Source organism: Phaethon aethereus, assembly GCF_964289735.1.
Source record: "Phaethon aethereus genome assembly, chromosome: 1".
Classification (NCBI taxonomy): domain Eukaryota; kingdom Metazoa; phylum Chordata; class Aves; order Phaethontiformes; family Phaethontidae; genus Phaethon; species Phaethon aethereus.
In genome coordinates this window covers 202,931,585-202,953,516 of record NC_138575.1, presented here as the reverse complement: position 1 = coordinate 202,953,516, position 21,932 = coordinate 202,931,585, and the positions used below count along the sequence as shown (strand labels likewise).

Sequence of the window (21,932 nt, the reverse complement as noted above, 5' to 3'; positions counted from 1 at the left end):
TTTTATTCATATCTTTTTGTTCAAAATGTTGGGGCTTTCAGGTGTTTGTCTTATGCTTATACTCATGAACCCAAGTCCCTAGGGGAATTAGGCTGGCAAAACCCTCAGGATTTTAGTGTTGATATTGGAAAGATCAGACAACCAGTGTTTTTTGTATTACTTATGTACAATGCTTTGCCAGTCAAAGCCCACTTCTTGGTCACATCTACAACGCCAGTTTGGATGCTACTGCTCTGTTGATTCAGGTTTTACATTGTGCACTGTGAAGACCAAATTGTTTGAGCTCAATCTGTTTTGCTAAATGCAAATGCGTTTTTCCATACTTCAAAGAAAGTGTTACTATTCCAGTCAAAACCATAGCATTATAAGAAAAAGTTATATCCCAGGTATGCACGGAGTACCAAGGACCTAATTAAAATACATCCTATAAAAAGAAAGACATTTTTGTTTTCCCTTTGCCTGAAGTGACAAGATCTTGAAGCAACCAAATGTTCCCTGGTCAGGTGGATTAAGTTACCTGTTACAAAGACCTAAAAGTATCAGACAAATCTGAAGAATTTTGGTCATGATGTTGCAGAAAGAAAAGCCTGTACTTCCATTTTGGAAGTCTTTAGGGTTGTAACAATCTTCTGCCAACATCTAAAGTTTTATAAAGATGTATTTTTCTATCTTCTGTAGAGGCCTTCTTGAACAAGAAGCCCTGCAGTCAGTGATCCATAGAAAACCCTCCATGTTTTTCAGGCATTTAGTCTTAAGGGACTGGAATTTTGGACTTTTTATTTCCCCTTACTTAATGTTCACTTCTCATTATTTTCCATGAGTCACAGAGATGTAGGAGATGTTTGACTGTAGAATGGAAAATTTCTTACCTGATAACTTCTTTTAATGTAACAGCAGTATCTTCTTCAATTTTACTCGCTGTAGTTTAGCAGCCAAGAAGAATGTCAACTTTGTCCATTCCTTTTTGTAGACTATTTAGGCAGATGCACATGGCTTACCTGATTGGTAGTAGAGTACTTCTGCTAACCTATAGTCTTGAAAGGTTGATGCAGCACTCTCCTCTTCAGCTGTGACTTAGGATACATTTGTGATGCTGAGCTATCTCCAGAATTGTGAAGAAGTGGAAAGAATCTGATGACCCATATAATAATGAGAGAGACAGTTAACAGGAAAAAGTACTGGCAAGAAACTTTCAGTGCTTTAGTGGGTACTTTTACCTAATAGCTTGCACACACTGGTATCTTCAGGATTATTATTTCCTTCAGAGCAGTGTATTTAATATCCCAGTTAGCTGCACTGTAACGGTGATTGCTTGATTTGGCACCTTCCATCTGCAAGGCCTGTTTTGTGTGTTAGTAGTTTTCTTTATTCTGTTGTTACAGATTCAGATGTATAACTAAAAAACCCCAGTTTAAAACACAGTTATTACCTACAGTGTCTTATTTGCATGATATTCTATAATTGTCTTGTTTTAACATCGCTAGCAAATTCAATTTGTTAGCAAAACTTGTAGCATGGCAAGTTAAAATTCCTCAATAACCTTTTGTTTTTGGAAGATGCTTTCTGCTGCAGCTTCCACTTGCTTTCTTGTGCTTTTAGTGATTTTAAAATAGTATCTCGGTTTCACACATATGAAATTCTACCCTAATAGACAATAGCACAAGTCACTATAGTGACTATAGTCACAAGTCCACAATAATTGGAATTATTGAATATGTTATAATTATAGTATTTTTATGTTCTGTATGCCAGAGGAAGTGTACCGCATATGTTACGTAGTGAGTTTCATAACTTACCAGAAGTGCATAAGTCTGCATGTGTTAGACTGTATGCCCTAGCAGAGTGGGCACTTGGAAAACTTGATTTCTGGTCATGGTGGTACTGTGACATTTGAGAGATCATAAAAACAGGTGCAGTACTTTAGATTAAAGGTCTGTGCAGATGTTCTGCTCCCTCAAGTGTTTAATATAGACAGTTACTTCATCTTCTCATACTGTTCCCTTCTGTAAAATTAGGACAATTACAGAGATATATGGTATATGATTTAGGCATCATCTCAGTAGACGCTATAGTTGAGGTAGTTTAAATACATTATATTCTCAAAATAGCCTATGTAATAGGTACAGTATTCATCTCAATGCATTTAATGTGTTAGAATGTCTTTTCTAATTTGCTTGAAGGAGGATCAGATTATTCAAGAACATAGATCTCATTATGGCAACCTTGAAATTACGACTGCATAGCAAACACAAAAAAAAAAAAACCCAAAACAACCCACCCGATGTGAAAAGAAAAAATAAAAGATTCCTTGTGTACAATGCTACACAAATTTCATATGTAAACTTCTACTGTTGCATAATTATTCTCAGTACTGATCATTGCATACTTTATAGCTACATTTTTTGAGAAACTCTTCAGTTCTTAGGTCATCTTGTACCTATCAGTGTTCTTAAAAATTAATGAGTTGTCTTAAGTGGTTTGTTGTATTAACATGAATGAAAGTAGTAATAGAAATAAGTTGATCCTTGAAGATAGGTATTGTTTTAGTGGATAGTGTTGTCTAGCTTAAAATTTCTGCTCGTCATTTTCTGGATGTATAGCATTTTGAGGTTGTGTAACTGAGCAATGTAATTCTAAGTCAACGCTTTTGCATGGTTCTATATGAAAAGAAAATTACACAATTTTTCTCACTGTTTATTCAGGGATTTGATAAGCACAGAGTGAAGCGTAGTGTTTGAAAAAGATGTAGACATCACAATGAAACCATAGGTTGTGCAGGAAAGGTATTCAGGTAAACATGTCTTGAAATACAGTCTATTGTGCAACCTGAATTTGTCTGAAGCCCCAATTGTTAGCTGTTGTTGTATTCATTTAATTTTCAATATTTAAGTCTTAACTGTGATATCTCTCTGTAAAAATTACTTTGTTCCTAATGTTTAAAATCTGTTTCCAGGCTGCAAGCTGCTATATAAACAAGACTTTGCAAGACGGTTAGGACTGAGATGTGTTACTTGTAATTACTGCTCACAGCTGTGCAAAAAGGGAGCAACTAAGGAACTTGATGGTGTAGTGAGAGATTTCTGCAGTGAAGAGTGCTGTAAAAAATTTCAGGACTGGTACTACAAGGCAAGTAACTCAGAATTTTTGACGAGAGCTCCACAGTTAAAAAAACCAAAAATGCACATGTGAGGATATCTCAAGGACTGTGCAGCAAATATGGCTTACTTCAGCAAAGCATTTGCTACACAATAAGCAAATGTATTAATTTCATCATTTGAGTTTTCTTAGATCTTAGAGCAGCATTTCTACCATCTGATTTTATTAATTCATTTGGCAAGGAAGTCTTGAGTTACAGAAAACCAAGAAACTACTATGTATATTTGTTACTTTACAATTCCAATTTTTTCTCAATTGATACCATATTTTTCTTGTCAAAACTTCTTAAATGTGTATTCAGAATGTTGAAAACAGTGTTAATAGCAGCTGGATGATACCTTGAGTTGACTGACGATAAACTAGGTTAGCAGAGTTTTTCTTGTTCCTGTTTTTGCCTCCTTTTTTGCCTTTTCCCTTCTCCCACAGTTTGAACTGCAGAGGCTTTGATTGTTCAGTATTTCCCAGTGGAAAGGATGCCAAAGGGAAAAGCAAGACCAAATGGATTTCTAATAAAAGTTTTAATCAAACAGATGGCATCTATTTCTAAATCTCTGGAAGCTTAACTACCTTGTGAAGCACAACCAGCAAAGAGTTCACGTTAAGAGGGTTTTTTTGGTTTCATTTTTTGAAAGAAATAAAGGTGAAATTGGACTGGGTTTAACCTGCGATTAGTACCACGGATAAAATATTTGATCTCTGGTGTGAACATCCTGGAAAGCTACACTGATAATGTCAAACAAGAACTACACTTGTGGATGCAATTGCAAAAAAGACAGTACAAAATTCATCACCTTACCAAAACTCTGTACACAGCCTGGACGGCAATAAAAAGCTTGAAATGTTAGAGGGCTAGATACAAGTCCTGTAATTCAAGATGATCTACCTACCATAAAAGAACTGAATCTGAAGACATATCTGATATTTTGGAATGGCTGCTTCCAGAATTGTTACAGCCAAACATTGTAAAGTTTTTATTTTGAATAATGTATGTAGGGTCCTGTTAGACATTCCTGAAAGGAAACTACTGAAGACCAGAATGTGTTTCTTCTGTCTCATGTGAAAATAGGGTGATGATGCTTGGCTGCAAACTTCTTAAACTTACTAAAATGTTAACTTACTAAAATGTTAACTTCATACAATATATGCCTTAAAACTTGGGGTATGGGGTGAAATTTATCCCTGCGTAAAAAGTGCCTTCTGATAGAGAACTTAATAAAGCTTTGGTGTGCTATAGAAATCTCTTGATGATTCAGCAAAGAATGTAGTCTGAGGGTGTGCATACCAAACTAGTTTCATGTACATAAACTTCTGTGGAAGCTTGTACTCTGGTTCAGGTTTGAGAACCACTTGAAAACTCTGACTTCCGGTTATCCTTCTGATCCGTGGGATAAGGGCAATAACTTAATTGGCCCATTAAGTATGCTTAAGAAATGCTGATGGCACTGTGGTACAGGAAAGTTAGACGTGATGCCATGAAAAGGCAATTTAATCTAAACAGACTTGCTGGTAACTAGTGACTTTAGGTACTTTTGATGATACTTAAGTGTTAGATATTTTTAATTTTTGAATTTTACGCTTGCTAGTGGAACTAGTGTTACATGATGTTGAATTGTTGATTGTCATTTTTTTTCAAATACTTCTTAAAGCCTTTGCCTAATTCAGTTCTGGTTATAAAAGTTTGGCATTTATTACATGGGGAAACATGTAATAGGTTTTGGGAAATTGTGTGTTTTGCTAAAATTGTCTTTTTTTTCTTTACATTCTTACTGGTAACTTCTCCCTCTTTATAAAAGTCACTCCAGATATCTTGAATTTGGTAGTGCATTATTAGCTGATATTCTTGCCTAGCCATAAATAGATAATGATCAAAATATAGGAAGACAGAATAGATACGGACCCCTTCCTGAATTTGTACTTCATTCGCTGTTTTGTCTGTTAGCTTCCTAAAAGAATAGTTACATATGTATGAGCTTTGTCTCATTTATGCAATGTCCAGTGTTATTTTGGAGTTTCAAGGAATGTATACATGAAGAGAAATAACTAGTAATAACCTAGTAATGTTTTAACACCGGCATTGTGTTCATTAAACAAGTGTTTGTCTCCATCTTCTTTGTCTACTTTTTTTTATGGACACATCTTTCTCGTGTAGTATTATCTGGAAAACATCTTAACTTTTAAAAATAATTAAGTATTATGGGAGAGCTTCCCTGAATGACAAAATTCTTTTCTCAAAAAGCCAGAAGAAGGTAGCAGTGGTAGAAGCACAACAGACTGTTATCTGGAAGTATTAGAAGCACATCAGACTTACCTAGAAGTGTTCTTCAAAACTAATATGGGGGATTGAAATGTAAAAGAATAGTTCAGTCATAATCATCTGTTGGGTGCCAGCTACAGTTACCAGTTGGTGCCAAGTTCTGAGGAGATTTCTACTGTCTGGTATCCATGCACGTCTAAGATGAGGTAAATTTTTGGGTGTCTTGAGGTTAGCTCCTTAAGCTGTTAGAGCTCCTCCTGTAAACTTCAGTTTTATGCCATGCTTCGGATGTTAATCTGAAAAATGCCTGGGAAATTTCAATATAAATATTTTAGTAGCCTGATGTTTGATGAGAGTTTCAATCTTTTGATGTTACTTATAGTAGAGCATTGAAAGTACCTTGGAAAAGAGTACACAGTTCTGAGAACAGCACAGAAATCTCTTTTGGAAAAGAGTACACAGTTCTGAGAACAGCACAGAAATCTGTTTCTTCAAGTATACATTGTGAAACATTGCTGAAAATACTACAGCTGGAGTGCGCTTACAGGTCATTCAGGGCTACAGTGGAGTATTGGTTGGACTGAGCGTGTACAGTGATGACTGTGTATTCAGTAGAGGTCAGGTGTCTTCAGCAAAGACTAAATAGGAGGTGAGGAAATACAGTTTGAGGCGTACAAAGACTTGTGGCTGGTGAGCTCAGATAGCAATGATTGTCAACAGTGGTAAAATTTGACACTGTAGAGCCAGCATTAATCTAAATGGTAAAGGCAGCAGGACAACCAGTCCAAATTATTGTAGAACATTTAGGAACAGGTCATTTGAGGATTAAAAATATAAATAAAAGCCCCACATGTGAAAACTTTGTTTTTAAACCACGTTTGGGGCAAACAGTGATTTATACTAATCACCATGCCCATTTCAACATGTTGAAGTTGGACTTGGGAAAAGAATTCAACCAAAAAGCAGTCATGAGTGGCAAAGGACTTATGTGCAGTTGGAGCACAGAGAGTATAGATGGACTTTTTGGAAACACAGAGAGAGAGCAGTCTTGAAGTAGATTGAATTAATGCATAGTGCCAGTATCCCAAATGAAAACAAATGGAAAGAGGAAGGAAGGAAAAAGCAGAAAATCATGAATTCACACTTTTGCTTTCAGTTAATTTCATGGTTGGGGAAGTGGGGAGCGCAAGCAGGTAGTAGGAAACTTCAGTGCATGGAAGGGTGTGTAGTACTGACTGTAAGCATGATTATGGAAATGGTAGAATTACGGTGTAGCAAATGTAGGGATGAGAAGTGAAGCATCCTTACAAAGGAATCTTGGCCTTTCTGAGAAATAGTAATTTCCATGTGGAAGCAAAACAAATTTTTTTCACCTAAATACTTTTAGAAGCAGCCCAGGAGAGACAATAATACATTTATTCAAAGGTCTAAATAAAAGAGCAGAACCAAGAGAGGGAGAAAACAGTTGCAGGAAGGGTGTAGTTGCTGCATTTGACAGGAGTTATCACCTTTTTCTTCCTTTGAAGGAGAGAGAAAATTGAGCAGAAAGTGGTGCTGTGATAGTCAAGCAATGTGCAGCAGGTCAGAATAGGTGGGCTTTTCTGTACATGGGTCAGCTGTCATTCTTAACAATCAGTGTTAGGTGGGCTTGAGATTTAAACCTAGAGTGAATGGCTTTTTTTTTCCTCTCTCTATGGGTATTTCAGCCTTTTGGTGGCTTTGGAAGATGCATTTGCATTAAAGGTGTGAATTCACAGTTTTTCCTGAACTGATAAATCTAGGCTATTTTGGCAACACTCCACACTTCGTCTTCTTCCCCACTTCCTTCCAAGAATACTACTTACTTGCTCTTTTGTCCCGCTGAGAACATCTCTGCTGCGAAAGGAACTGTGGATCAGCATCAGCAGAAAATCAAAGTAATAAAATGTAAAAAAAAAAAAAATTAAAAATTAGGGAGGATGGGGGGGTTATGCAGTGCTTATAGGGCACTTGACCTTGTATATCCTGCAGGTGCATGAGCACTACTGCTGACACCTGCCCAGAGCAGGGCGAAAAGAGGTACCTGCCCTTCCAGTGGCGCCTGGCACTTGGTGTGAGGTGATCCTGAAGCCACAGCTTTAATTGCTCCCGGGCACACTAAAACGTTTTTATTTAAAGGGAATATGTATATAATTTTTAAAGCTGGTTATACTGTTAGAATCAAATCTCTATATATATCATAAATATTTGAAAATTGCAACTGAGAGCTGAATTTCCTATGTTGCCAGAGGATGGTGCCGGACTGTTAAAGTACAGAGAAGGAACTCAACATTTAATTACTTTTAAAATTTGAACTAGTTGGTCTGTTGATACTTTTTGGAATTGTGAGAACTACAGCTGGACTGGTTTTTCGGTTTTGTTTTGTTTTTTAGCTATCAGAGCCTTGTGCATAACTGCAATGTTGTGTATGGTTTTATGTATTAATGTTTTATGTTGCATATTATCATATCTTCCCTCTTCCTCTCCTAGCTATATTATTTGGTTGACTTATTTTGGATTCCTGAGCATCGATAAAGCTTTTGCCTTTTTAAGGACTGCTTTAGGTTGGAAGTGGCAAGCAATATCAAGGGGAGCAGTAGTGCAAACAATTCTTTGCTTACTTGAAGATCTGAAACTGGGGCTACCACAGTTCAGATAATAATTTATAGTATGCCTGATTAAATTCAGAGGAATCTATTTTGGAGAAAAATAATGTCTGTCTTAGTGATACCCCATGAAACTGCCATGTAGGCTGGTAAAAGATATATTGCTTAAATCTTTAGCTAGGGATACAGAAGAACAAAGTTTGAGTTTCAAGTTACGTGCTAACTAGATTTTTGTGGAAACCTCTTCAGTTTGAGAGCTATTGTTATTTATAAATAGTAGAGAAACTTTGATGAACTAAATAATTGGAATCTAAAACTGTTGTCAAACCACTAAAATAATTAAAATATAAAAGTTATTTATACTAAAGAGCTCTGATTTGATACCTAGAAGAGCTCTGATTTGATACCTAGAGAAGTGATTCTGTTTGTGACTTAAAAATAAAAAAACCCCAAACTTCGGTGGGGAGGGAACCAGCTCTACTTGTTCGCAGTTCAAGAGAGTCATTGAGGAGTCTCAGTCACTTTCTGCTCTTGTTTTGCAGAATGCTTCAGTGGAATTAATTAAAATTGATGCATTAAATTAATTTTTTTTTCTGACTGTGTAGGAACGAGCAATTTTTAAAGAGTTATTAAAGACTTAGTGATTAAAGCAGATGCATTCTGGGTGTTAACCTCCAGCAAACAATTGAAAATAAAGTGACAGATGTGCCAGTATACACAGATTAGAAGGTAGTGTAACTATCATAGAGCCTATGTGAGTGAGACTTAGAACTGTGTAGTCAGTACTCTTAAAAATGTAACCTTTTAATATGTAGAAATAATTTTTTTCCGAGGCTTGCTTAAAAATGTCAAAATCTTCCTTTGCATTAAGGCTGCACGATGTGACTGTTGTAAGTCTCAAGGAACTCTCAAAGAGAAAGTGCAGTGGCGTGGCGAAATGAAACACTTTTGTGATCAGCACTGTTTGCTCCGTTTCTACTGTCAACAAAACGAACCAAATCTGGCAACCCAAAAAGGACCTGAGAACTTACACTATGGTATGTGCTGCTTTATCGCTGCTAAACGGCAAACAAGATGCTTCCTTTAAATGAAAAATTTACAGCTGCATGAATTATTTCTTGTAATAAACCGTGCTAGAGGGGGTTTTTGTTTTATCATCAGCGACATCATGGAGCTGCTTGTTATTTTTTGTCCTAGTTCTTTATTTTATTGCTTTTTCGAGAGCTGAAACATTGTCAGGTAATCAAACAATTTCGTAATCACTTTTTAAAAACCAAATCTTCTTTTTAGATTGTATCTTCATGGGGACAGAAAACGTTTTCCTCTTTCCTTGTGCTCCAGTTTGTCATTGCTAGCTCTGTGGAAACACTTCTTTTCAAAATGTGTTTTGGTCACAGAAAGCAGATAAATGCACTAAGAATGAAAAAAGAAATAAATTAAAGGAGTAAATGAAATGGAAACTAAATGAGAATGGGTCTAGATAAGAAATATCTATATTTTTATATATAATGTAGTATCTAGGCAAGAGGAATACATTGTGCTTTTTTTTTTTCTGTTGTCTGTTGGCAATAAGTACCATTTAAATTTGCTGATGGGGACTGAATGCATGTTTACGTGGTGTAAATGGCAAGTCAGGCGAAGTTCAAATAAATCAGCTTTCTAATTAATGTAATTATAGCAATACAACTTCTTTGTACGGCCATTTTCATATGTGAACATTTTGGTATTTGCTTTTCTGAAAGAGGCTATATTCACATCTGGATGGAGCATTGATTTACTGTTGGCCTTTGTGTAAGGTTCAATGCTGGAGTAGTGAGGTGCTTATGAATGAGAAGTCTTGTGTGCAGTTCTCACCTGCAGTACAGTACTAATCAGTGCTGTTAATTTAATGTTATCCTGATGATAGATGTTGTCTGACTTGCTTACTGAAATTTTGCTTTGATTCTGAAAAATGGAAGAAAATTTCTAAAAATGTTTTCTTACATTTTTAGATCAGGGCTGTCAAACCCCCCGAACAAAAATAACAGTAAGTACATATATTTAACATATATATAACAAAATTAGATGTATTTAAAATGTGCGATCCTGGTGGCTTAAAGGGATGGCTATTAAAAAAACAAACAAAAAAATAGTATCTTTGAATAACACGAAGTTAAATTTGTGGAGTTTTTTAGTCTTTTTCACGAGTAGTTGAAATTAAATTTTAAATGTTCATATTTTGTCTTCTCAGTGTCTTCCGGGAAACCAGGTCATCAACTATGTATTTTACATCTATAGTGCACGAAAGTGCTGCTTAAAAGTGAATCCACAAACTATGTGTATCTTACATGTTTCGACTGATTAGGTGTATTTATTTACTGTAGATAAGGAAGAGAATTTCACTGGTCATTTAGAATATTGAGGTTGTATCTCAGCTTTGAAAGGCTGAAAATGAAGCTTCAGATCTTAAATTATTATTCCCAAGAGTAGAATAATTGGTACTCAAGATTTTATTGACTTTGCTGCGGGTGACAGAGTAGGGAAGCATAACGTTTAGTCTGGGACGGTGGCGATCATGAGTGGAGCAGCAGCCTCCATTCTGAGTTTCAGTTTTTGTCAGCTTGTCAAAAGTATTATTAATAATAATTTTTTTCATGTAGCTTAGTGTACTTTGAAACTTAGTTTTATTTTCATTTCTTTTTCACATGGACATGTGACATGGATCTCAGAAGTGCCTATTTTTCCATGAAAAAATGGACTCACCTTTTTAATGCCAATAGGCTTCTGTAAGGAAAATCTTAGATTTAAGTGAAAGTATTTTGATGGCATTATAAAATATATGAATAAAAAACACAGAAAATAAGATTGCTTAGGTAACTAGAGATACCAGACAAGCTAAACGGTCATGTTAAAAGCATCTAGTATTTTATATTTAATAGCTTCCAAAGGTGTTAATTCAGTCCATAATTTTTTAAAGATCATATAAAAGCTGTTTGTGATATATTTTTTTTTAAAATATTTTAGAAAATGTAGCTTGTTAAGTAGAGTTTACTGCTGTTCTTAGGACTTGACTTCTTTCCCATATTTAAGGCTAGGCTTACTACATCTGACGAAATAAAAGTGACAGTCTGTTTCTTAAATCAGGTTCTAAAACAGGTGCTAGGTGACAAAAACCATGTCTGGAACAAGAGGGTTTGTTACCTGTTGACTGTAAGGGTGCAGTTTGAGCATTAGGTGATGTTTGAAAGTATTTGTGTCACTATTTTAGAGCCAGCAGGGGGAGCTCGAAGTTCATACTTTGGCTATTAAAAAACTGTTTAGAGGTAATATTTTAGCTAGAAATACATTTTTTAAAAATGTTATCTTTGGATTATAGTATAGTTAAAGAAGGTTAGATCTTGAGCCAAAAGTTTGTTATGCTACTTGTAGTGAATTCTTTTTACAGCTAAAATTATTTTTTAAGTTATAAAATAGCTTAAATTGCACTTTCATGTAAAAAAGAATGTAAAATGACTTATCTTAAGAGTATCTTAAACTAAAAAAAAAAAAAAAAAAGAAAAGGAAAATGAGCCTGAAGTTGTTAATCAAAGTGCTAGCCCTGACTGAGCAAAATACAACCATGTTACATTCCTGGCAGTGGCAGCTGATTCCTAGGAATGTAGAATATCTTGCAATTAAAAAATAATAGTTGGTGCTGTTGTGTTGTGTTCTTGTGAGCTTCCTCTTCAGCATCTCATATAAGAAAAGTATCAACTGATACATTAAACCAAGAACTTGATGGAAAGTTGAAATCAGTTTGGTGTAACAACACGTTTTTTATTTGCTTGTCTGTAGGGCTCAGCACCACCACCTTCTCCAACCCCTAACAGAGAAATGAAGAACAAGGCAGTTCTTTGCAAGCCTTTGACAATGACGAAAGCCACATACTGTAAACCTCATATGCAGACAAAATCTTGTCAGACAGGTAACTCTTGAACTGTACTGGAACTACTTATTTCTTCATTGCATATTTTTTAACTGTTACTGTCTTGGAACATACTGCAAATACTCTGATTTTTTTTCCCTAAACTGCAGGTGTAAAATATGTTTAAGTACCTGGCAGTGTTTGCCTTTTTCTTTTTTCTTTTAATAGAAGATGATTGGAAAAAAGAGTATGTCCCAGTGCCTATTCCTGTACCTGTCTATGTTCCGGTGCCTATGAACATGTATAGTCAAAATGTTCCTGTTCCTACAACGGTTCCTGTTCCTGTAAGTGAGACTTCAGCGTCATTTCTGAATTGGCATCCATTCACATGCATGTGTGGGACCACTTTGTGTTGAGTGTTCTCATTCTGGTCCATCTAAAGGACTGCGGGATGCTGCAGCACTATTTAATGAAAAAGCATTAGAAGTCTGGCAGTGGTACTTAGGTCCTAAAGAATCATCAGGAAATTATCTGCCTGCCTTTGGTGTGAAAATCTTGTGCTGCTGGACTTTTTAGGAACAATTCTGAGTTATACTTTTGAGTTTGCTGAATAAGTAATAGGTAATGGGAAACTGAAAGATTGTGCTGGGGAGATATGGCAGAGTGGGATAAACAGAAGAAAAGAAAAAAAAAAAACAAAAAGGAGCCTTGTGCCAGCAAAAGAAAGTAACTCTTAAGTTAAGTTTGTTACCACTTATGTACCAAATCTCATCCAAATGGTGGAAAAAAAACCACTGAATTCATAAAATTCCATGTTTCACAAGCAAGCCACTAAAACAGGATGCTGATTTGTCCAAACTGTTAGTCTGAATTTATAGTCAGACAGGTATGAAGCTCTGAAGACCCTTCTGTTCTTACTTTGACCCACTATATTTTGTCATACTTGTTTTTTTTTCTGCATCATACTTGATTTTTTTTTCTGCATCCTTTCCTGCTTTCCCTTTTGTTCTCAATCATGTATATTGAATTTTTTAACCTGTCAGCATTTTTTGTTAGCCCACACTGAAGTGATATGTTTCTAATCTGTATTAACTGTGTCTTTTAGACAAGGGGTGTAGAGTTTGTTTCTGTGTTGACTGCTGTTGATGCTTTGTTGCAGCATATTTTTTTTCTTTCCTATTTATCTCTTTCTCACTGTCTGCATAGGTGCCAGTTCCAGTTTTCTTGCCCACTACTCTGGATAGCAGTGAGAAAATCCTTGCAGCAATAGAAGAGCTGAAGGGAAAAGTACCCTCAAATCCTCTGGAAACTGAGCTACTGAACTTGTCAGAGATGGTACCTGAACATGATGGAAAAGCTGAAGCTTCTGATGTGGCCAGTGAGTTTTCTTGCCAAGGTTTTGACTCTTTAGAGTGCTAGGATGTATGTGTGGGTGTGTGTGAATCAAGAAAAGGGTTGGGGTTTTTTTATATTTTAGGGAAAGATTTTTTGAGTACAATAGTGCTATTGTTGAGTTCTTACATTAAGTTGAAATCTTAATTATTTAAATACTTTTAAAGATCATTTTAGCACATTTGAAATACCAATTGAAAGTGGTTCTGAAGTCTGTTGTGTGACCTCAGTGTCCTGTACCAGACCTTTGTCTTTAAAAGCACAGGCATTCTCTTTGCTTGTGCCAGCTCCCTGGCTGATGGCAAGCATTCATCCAGGATTGCACACACATGTTTTCTTCTCAGCATAACTCAAACCAAGACAAAACCAATTCATTCGTCCTCCCAGAAAAACTCAAGTCAGAAGTTTAGGGACAGTGGTCTCCGTAGCTGTGTCTTACAGGTGGGAACAGAACTTTCTCTGAACAAGGTGGGATATGACAGGGATCTGATGTCATTGTAACACGTTACTAGGCGCATTTTACATTGGGTGTGGGAAAGTGGGGACTCTTAAAACTAAGAGAAGCATATATTTCACAAGTGGAACTGTGGTCAACAAAACCAGGTGACCTAAGATGCTTTTGCTCTTGATTGATCCTGACCTGCAAACATCCAGTCTTCGAAGATAGTACTGCATCAGCTGATAGATCATTGCAGCTGTGTTGCTAAAATGGCCTGTCATCCCACCAGCTCGCCGAAAAGGAGAGAACTGTCTCGGACAACTTTACAGCCAAAGATCAAATATACCGCATATCCTGTAATGATATTTTCTCAGTGCACATACCTCTTTGTCCCTCTTTCCCAGCTCTGCCTGCCAAAATCCTCAAGTGTCTTCTGTATCTTTGCAGGAGAATCTGCTTTCTCTTCCAAAAAATGTATTTTAAGGTTTTCCCTTGAGTCAGGTGAAATTTTGGGGTTTTTTCAGGCTCTTTTCAACAGATGTCTCGAAGGGTGTTGATAAATGACATGAACTTATGCTTTGGGCCTGATATGTAGGAGGCCAATGGTACTGCAGTCCCAGGAGGCTTATTGTTTTCCAAACTGTTGCTATTCCCCCACTAAAGCTGGACATGTCTGGTAGTACTGCAAGGTTGTCATTTTCAGTTCCTTGCTCCATTTTGCTAAGTACAGCTATTGGAATGAGTAGGTACATGGGATCAAAGCTTGCTCGTTTGCAGAGAACTGAATTTGGAGAAATCTGTCTTTGCTAGAAGTTGGAAAAAGGTCAAATTTTTGTTTCTCTCGGCCTGCCTGCCTTGTTTGTTTTTGTAGAATCACTTTCACAGATGTGAAAGTCTGTTCTGTTGCGGGAAGAATCATGTAGAAAAATAGTTAGGTTTGTCAGGCTTCTTTTGAGTTCTGTGATTAGTTGATGTGATCCAGATTCCCCAGTATTTGATTTTCTATACACATGCTTTGCTGAGTCATCTTAATGAAGGACAGATGGGCTAGTAAGTATCTTTTCTGATTGAAGGAAATCAGATTGGAGAAGTAAATCTGAGATCCCAAGAATAACAAAACCTAGGATGGCAATGAGCAGAACAAGCAGCTTTAGAACCATTCAGCTTCTAATGTTCTAAATCTGCCCTGTTTTGACTAATCCAATTGTTGGTTAAAATAACGAGAGTTTTTCCTTTTTTTTTTTTTTTTTACAGGTTTGGTAGTTGAGTCAAATCTACTAAACTCAGAAACAGAGGCACAAACAAGCTTACCTGATGTTCCATATGAACCAGACCTTGATATTGAAATAGACTTTCCAAGAGGTATTTTTTCTGTCATTTGAATAAATATTGTGAAATAGACATTGTGGGCAACCACTGTACTTTGTTTCATCATCCTTTCAGAGGAGCTTTTAGTCGATTGCAAGATCCACTTGACTGACTGTTAGTTAAAACTTTGCCATGTCTTTGCAAGGTTGGGGACCTCTGAATTAGTTCCTCCACCTTTCTAAATACAGTATTTGAAACAGAATGTAAAGAAAAGGGAGAGTTAACTTTTCACAAAAGAACATGGCTCATCACTTGGTTTTAGACATGGATTTAGGAAAACTGAGCCTATTTTGAAGGCTCAAAGACTCAGTATGTGTCATGGCAAACAATAATGAATGCATTCTTCAATCACCGGGTGTTTCCATGGGAAATGGTGGTTTAGAGCAAAAATGACAAAAGGGCAAATTTCCCACTCAATTTTCTTAGAAAATTGCAAGCTGATATGGTGCACATCACTTATATTACCTTTTAGTGTCTTGTTACTGTCCATACCTGTATTTGAAAAAGGTAGAGTTATTTGACTTACCAGGAAAATCACTACATTGAGACCTTTTTATGTATTAAAATTTTTACTACTCTATAGAATGCAGGCAATGGTGTTTGTTTCCTTATACTATAGAATTATAGAATAGTTTGGGTTGGAAGGGGCCTTTAAAGGTCATCTAGTCCAAACCCCCCTGCAATGAGCAGGGTCAGGGACATCTTCAATTAGATCAGGTGTCCTAATCAATCCAAGATCCACGAAAGCTCCTGTCTGTAGCTAGTATCCGCCTTGACATAGCTTCTCTTGGACATATAACTCATACCTCCCCTGACTAGCTTCTATGTCTGATATTGAAAGTCTCCTTTTGCTTTGTGCCACAGATGTCAGCAGTAGATGGCCCAGACTGGGTTTCTCAGTTTGCTGTAATTGTCTCATAGTAATTTGTCTAATTTAAAGATCAAGTCTAGGGGTTAGTCTGATCTTAGTCTTAGGAAGTTTATTAGCCAGATGCATGTTAGATTTTTAACCCTTTTTATAAGTGAGGCTTGGTACATGAGAAAGAAAAAAAAAAAAATTGAAGAAAAAATTAATCATAGTGGAATAGTAAATAATAGCAATTTGTAACAGCTCTTGGTTACACTGAAGTGCTTCTGAGAGGAGATTCTTTGTCGTAGCAGGAGAAGGACTGGTGTTTAGTCTGGGGCAGAGTTCTTTGATCTTTGCATGTGAATGCTATTTCATCTGGACCAGTTTGAATGGTGTCTTGAGTAGTAAGGTGGTGAAATCAGGCTATCAGAAGGGCATTCAGTTTTGAATGAAAACATTGTTTGATTGCTAAATGAGGGAAGAACCATCTTCAGTAAAGTAAATAAAGGTGGAACTTGCAACATTAAATCCAATCATATGTTGTCTTATTCCACTGTGTTGCCTGAAATAGTCCTTCATCCTATTCCTGAAATGTTAAATAAATAGTATTTTGACATATTACCATCTATCTGTTTGCCAAAATTACTGTAACATCCATCATGAGCTAGACCTCCACCACTTGTATAAATACGGACTAAACCCAGTTTCTCTGAAAGAGTTTACATTCTGATTCTTAATGTTTTTAACCAAGTATAATGTGCTATATAAAATACAAAACATTAATAGAAATGATGGAAATAGATGAACAAAAGTGCATGTAGTAAGTTAATTTGTATTTTTTCCACTCATAGCTGATAATTCTCATCATAACTTAAACTTCTTAATACCAAAAACTGCCTAGGCATAAAAAATTGTATAAGAGTTTGTAGTAAGAAATGCTGCCATAGTGACTTGAGATGGTGCTTGAAAATGTTGAGCACTGTATCCTTTGCAATTTATTTAGAAATCAGTATTTTGACAGCTTTGCCTTACTTTCAAAATAACAGTAGGTTTATTTCATAGGATCATAGAATGGTTTAGGTTGGAGGGGACCTTTAAAGGTCATCTAGTCCAACCCCCCTGCAGTGAGCAGGGACATCTTCAACTCAGGTTACTCAGAGCCCCGGCCAACCTGACCTGGAATGTTTCCAGGGATGGGGTGTCCACCACCTCTCTTGGCAACCTGTGCCAGTGGTTCACCACCCTCACTGGGAAAAATTTCTTCTTTATGTCTAGTCTGGCTAAAATCTGGTCTTTGGCAATGTTTATATGTGTGCTTTTGTGGACCCCTTATCTTAATGCATACTGGTATAGTTAATTGGGTTTTTTTCAATCCAATATTATTCAAAAGATGTTTAGAAATAAGTTTCTGTTAATATATTTTCAGCAACTGAGGAGCTTGATACAGAAAATGAATTTTTATTACCTCCTGTTTTTGGGGAAGAATACGAGGAACAGCCAAGGCCTCGGTCTAAAAAGAAGGTAATTTTGTCATGCTATTAAAAAAATTTTTTTAAGTGCAAATTTAAGTGGGCAAAAATACTCCAGGTTTTGGGTTGGGTTTGGTTTTTTTTTTCAGTTCTCATATTGCTCTAAAATGTGTTACTGCCTGTTCATACCTAATATCCTATCTTTATGATGTAAATTGATATATTTCAAATAATAAATTTATTTGTCTTGTGTCTGTTGCAGTTAATAGGAGTGTAGTTTCTAAATTCTGATCCCATTTTTGCTTCACATTGGTAGAACTATTGATGCAATGTGCTAGAGTGTATTTATTTACTGTACTCTTAGCAATGCTTTTCTACCTTCTACTTTGAGCAAAGCTGCCTTGCTTTAATTTGATAGTAAAATGGAAGAATGCTGGCGTTACCATGGCTTATAATGGGAGCTATAGCATCTACTGTATAAAATAGCTTTTAAAAAATAACTTTTATTTGCTTGTAGTTTTTCCAGATTTTATTTTCAGTCAAAAAATCTTAGTTTAGACATTGCAAATAAAGTAGCTATGTTCTTTTATTTGGAAGGAAACTAACAGGAAATAGAGTTTCTGATGCCTGACACAAAGCTGAAATGATTTTGTTGCAATAACTGCTGTAGGTATTGCAGCTTTTAAAAAAAAACAGTCAAATTCTAATAAAACTTTCTAAGAATAAATGTTTCTTCTAGTTTTAAATTTGGAGTGAAAACTGTTGGTATTATCTGCTGGACGTGGTTTAATTTGGGACCAATGCTAGCTTTCCCATTGATGAGTTCAGTCAAGCCTAAAAGTTGACCACCTGACATAATTTGCAGCATCTTTAACTTAACACAGTCATTAGCATCAGTAACACAATGAAATCCTAGAAATACACTGAATTATTTGGTGCATCACGTGTTTATTGCTTAATATGATATAACTAATACAGCAACTCCATTACCAAAAATTTTTCTGTCTGTGCTAGGAACCAGTTTGAAAGGCAAATTAGAAACCTCTGTCAGCTTAAGTAAATACTGTCCTTAGAAGTTATGTTCAACACAGAAACTACCTACTGAATAAAGCATGTGTTTCTTTACGCTGAACATTCAGTTTGTAATTTGGCCTGCAGCTTCCGCGTCGTTGCTGTGAGCGGCTGTCGGCGGTGTTAACCACTGTGTTTCAATGGCAGGGGGTGAAGAGGAAAGCGGTGTTGGAATACCAGTCGCACGATGACAGCTCTGAAAACTCAGAGTGTAGTTTTCCATTCAAATACGCATATGGTGTAAATGCATGGAAGCACTGGGTAAAGTCTCGGTATTTAGATGAAGAGCTTCCAGAATTAGAGGAACTGAAATCAAGTAAGTATTTCCAAAAATCTGGCATCCAGACTCTTATATGGTAGGGAGAATTGCTGTACTCATCTGATTTTTTCAGCTGGAATTTTTAACAGAAGTTTTCACATGTCCCTAATGTTCCGACAATGACTGGGATTCTTTTACCAAAGAGTTGCCCAACTTGTTTTTTTCCTAATTTCCCCTACTTGGTTCAAAATGCTGGGTCTCTGGGTCTCTCACTTCTTGTGCAAGTCAGGACAGCACCTTCCTGGCTCGTCTGACTTTCTGTGACCATTTTGGGTTTTTGTTTGCATCCTGTTTTTCTTCATATTCTAACTTGCCTTGGAGTTCACACCTTTTCCGGACTTCTAAATTGCGAGGGATTGGCATCCTACCCTTTGTCCTGGAAAGAGATCTTCACGGGAGGCTGGCATTACCTGGCTGTGGATCTCTGACATGAAGTGGCCTTCGCTCCCGTGGAGCCTTGCTGCTCTTTCTGCAACGCTCCTCTGTGTGTACGTTTGTACTGTGAGGGAAAAGGGGAACTGCTGCTAATCCCGCTGTTCTTCAGCTCCTGTGTGCGTCTTGGCACCCTTGCATTATGCCGTCAGATCTTTGGAAACTGGTGTTTCCCCTGAAGGTCTCTCTCCACAGCACTGTCTTCACGTCAGCATCTTGGGCCACTTCTGGGTCATCCTCAGCTGTGCGTGACAGTACATTCGTCAGTGGTGATACTGCATTTGGTTAACTAGACGTTACTCTGGTAGCCTTGTTTATTTTAATACAGACCTAACATTTGAACTACTTGGTACATCTAGACTTGTTCATTGGTTAGTGGAGAGGACATCATGCCAGTTTCCTGCTTTCCAGTCCAAAAATACCCTATCCCACTCTCACCATGTAATAATTCTCTTGTATAATGTAGCATTTTTTCTCTATTCTACAGCAAAGTCTGTGAAATTAAAGGAAGATCTATTATCACATACTTCAGCTGAATTAAACTATGGGTTGACACATTTTGTCAATGAAATTCGAAGGCCAAATGGAGAGAACTATGCACCTGACAGCATCTATTATCTGTGTCTTGGGATTCAGGAGGTTAGTAGAGGCTGTAGAGATGTGAAGTGGAGCTGCTGATTTGACTGGTAACTCATTTCAGTGGAAGAATGGAGATAATGTGGATTTATTGACTAGGAGCTATTTTTAATATAACGGCTATGACTGGAACAGAGGGAGGCTGCTCTGTAAATCACATTGTTGAAAGCTGTCTGTATAGAAAAAGAGTTTGCAGACACGTCCTTAAAACACGAACGCAAACTGATATATTGTAATAATTTTAAGCTTCTTGCCGTGTTAAAGCAAGGAATTTGCAGCCTAAAATGACATTGTTTTTTCCAAATGCAGTGCTTCATTTTGTTTGCTCAAGATGGCTTAATGTAAAAACAGAATGAAACAAGGTATGATCTGTAAATGTCTATAATTCAGTTACTTAGCCTGTAATGGAAACAAGCTATTTAAAGTGTCTTTTTGCAAGAGTCTAATTTACTGAATATTGCAGACTGTGGGCAGTCAGGCTTTTTTGTAGAGTGCAGGAAACTCTTGTCGTGTTGACTGTCTTACACACCCGCCCTGCCCTCACTTGTAATTACATTGTATTTTGAAGATAAAGGGAGTCAGTTTAGGTGTATTGCATGTGAAGGCAGTAACATATTACCAGATAATGAGAAAAGCTATTCTACAGCTTATCTTTTAAGCAGACGATGTCATAATTTTTGGTACATAAGGCAAATCATAGATGAAATAAGCAATGTTCAGAGCCGAGAACACAGAAAATTTCCTTCAAGTTAAAAGGCAATAAAAAATGCATATGATGTGGAAAGCAAGCTGTTCACAAGCTTCACAATCCAGCTTAAAATGTTTCGTACTTAAGGCAGAGGACTTGAATCAAATAACAGGTTCTTAATCAAAAGCATTTTAAAATAAAGAGTACCTCTGCTAATTTTTTTGTCTTGTGAGTATGCAAAACTAAGGAGTTAGTTGATATCTTTAGCGCATGGTTGAAATTTGAGAAGCGAGCATTCATTGTTTGGCATTTTAGTAAATATGTTTCAAATACAGCTAGCTTTCTGCTTCTGCACTGGCATACTGTCTCTCTGTATCTTTGTGATGAATTGAAAATACTCATTAAGCTGATAAACAATACACAGAGTGAGGTGTGTGTTTATGACATGGAACTCAACTAATATTTTCCTTTTTTCACCTTTTTCTTTGTGCCTTTGACATTGTCTATTTTGTCTACTGTGAAAGCTAGTTATGTGTAAAGCTTTTTTTTTTTAGCTGATCAGAACCAAAGTTTGTGTGGCACAACACAATATCATGAGCCTTCATAAACATACACAACGCTGGAACGTTAGAGGAACATGGAAATGTGGTCATTTTACTGTAATTATTACTTATAGTGTCCAGTATTTAATTTAATCACATTTAATGTGATGTTAACAGCCCTGTTTCATGGGCTCAGTTGTGCCACTGCTATTCAGACTGGTAGGAGGATGTCGCCTGTTCTGAGGAGTGTGCGTTTCACAAAGGCAGACCGCAAGTGAGGGACAGAAACATGTCAGCGTGTGAGCTGTCAAGGGTTGCCGCCAACATCTGTGTGCTAATTGTATGTACATGGGTGCGTGTTACCCTTCTGAAGAAACAGGTTTCAACAGGTTAGGGGTACACTAAATGCAGCGTCGTCGTTGCAAGGTGCAGCAAAACTCCATTGCCTTCTAGTATTTTCTTAGTCCTTCTTTCCATCTGACAACCCCAGCGTGGGTACTCCTGAGGGAGAATAAATTGTCTGCTGCTGCTGAAAGGTATTGGCTCTGTGTAACTCAGAATGGGCTCGGAGGAGATTAAGTGATGCCATATAAGGATAAAGTTGTGCCAAAGATCATCAATATTTTGTTAAGTCTAAATAAGTTTCTCTTCAAAGGAAGAGGATGTGGAAGCCGTAGGTTAGAAAAAGAGCACTTTCCCCCTCTGCCAGGATGACTGCACTCACTGTGGCTAAGTACGGGCTCAGGTTGGAACTTTTCCACGTGGGTATAATATGGTTTGAGCACAGGGGGAAGTGCTCAGGACTTCAA

The 21,932-nt window shown here is 36.9% G+C and overlaps 1 protein-coding gene across 2 annotated transcripts in view; it reads left to right on the top strand.

Annotated features, from left to right (window-relative positions):
- Positions 1-21,932, top strand: part of ZMYM2 (zinc finger MYM-type containing 2) — a 75,843-nt gene that overhangs the window by 44,874 nt on the left and 9,037 nt on the right. For both annotated transcript variants that reach the window (XM_082011862.1, XM_082011863.1), the window contains exons 9-18: positions 2,954-3,126; positions 8,906-9,071; positions 10,026-10,060; positions 11,848-11,977; positions 12,146-12,261; positions 13,124-13,295; positions 15,003-15,110; positions 17,393-17,487; positions 18,654-18,822; positions 19,745-19,896. In XM_082011862.1, the coding sequence (XP_081867988.1) occupies positions 2,954-3,126; positions 8,906-9,071; positions 10,026-10,060; positions 11,848-11,977; positions 12,146-12,261; positions 13,124-13,295; positions 15,003-15,110; positions 17,393-17,487; positions 18,654-18,822; positions 19,745-19,896 (1,316 nt within the window). The remainder of the gene's footprint in view (positions 1-2,953; positions 3,127-8,905; positions 9,072-10,025; positions 10,061-11,847; positions 11,978-12,145; positions 12,262-13,123; positions 13,296-15,002; positions 15,111-17,392; positions 17,488-18,653; positions 18,823-19,744; positions 19,897-21,932) is intronic.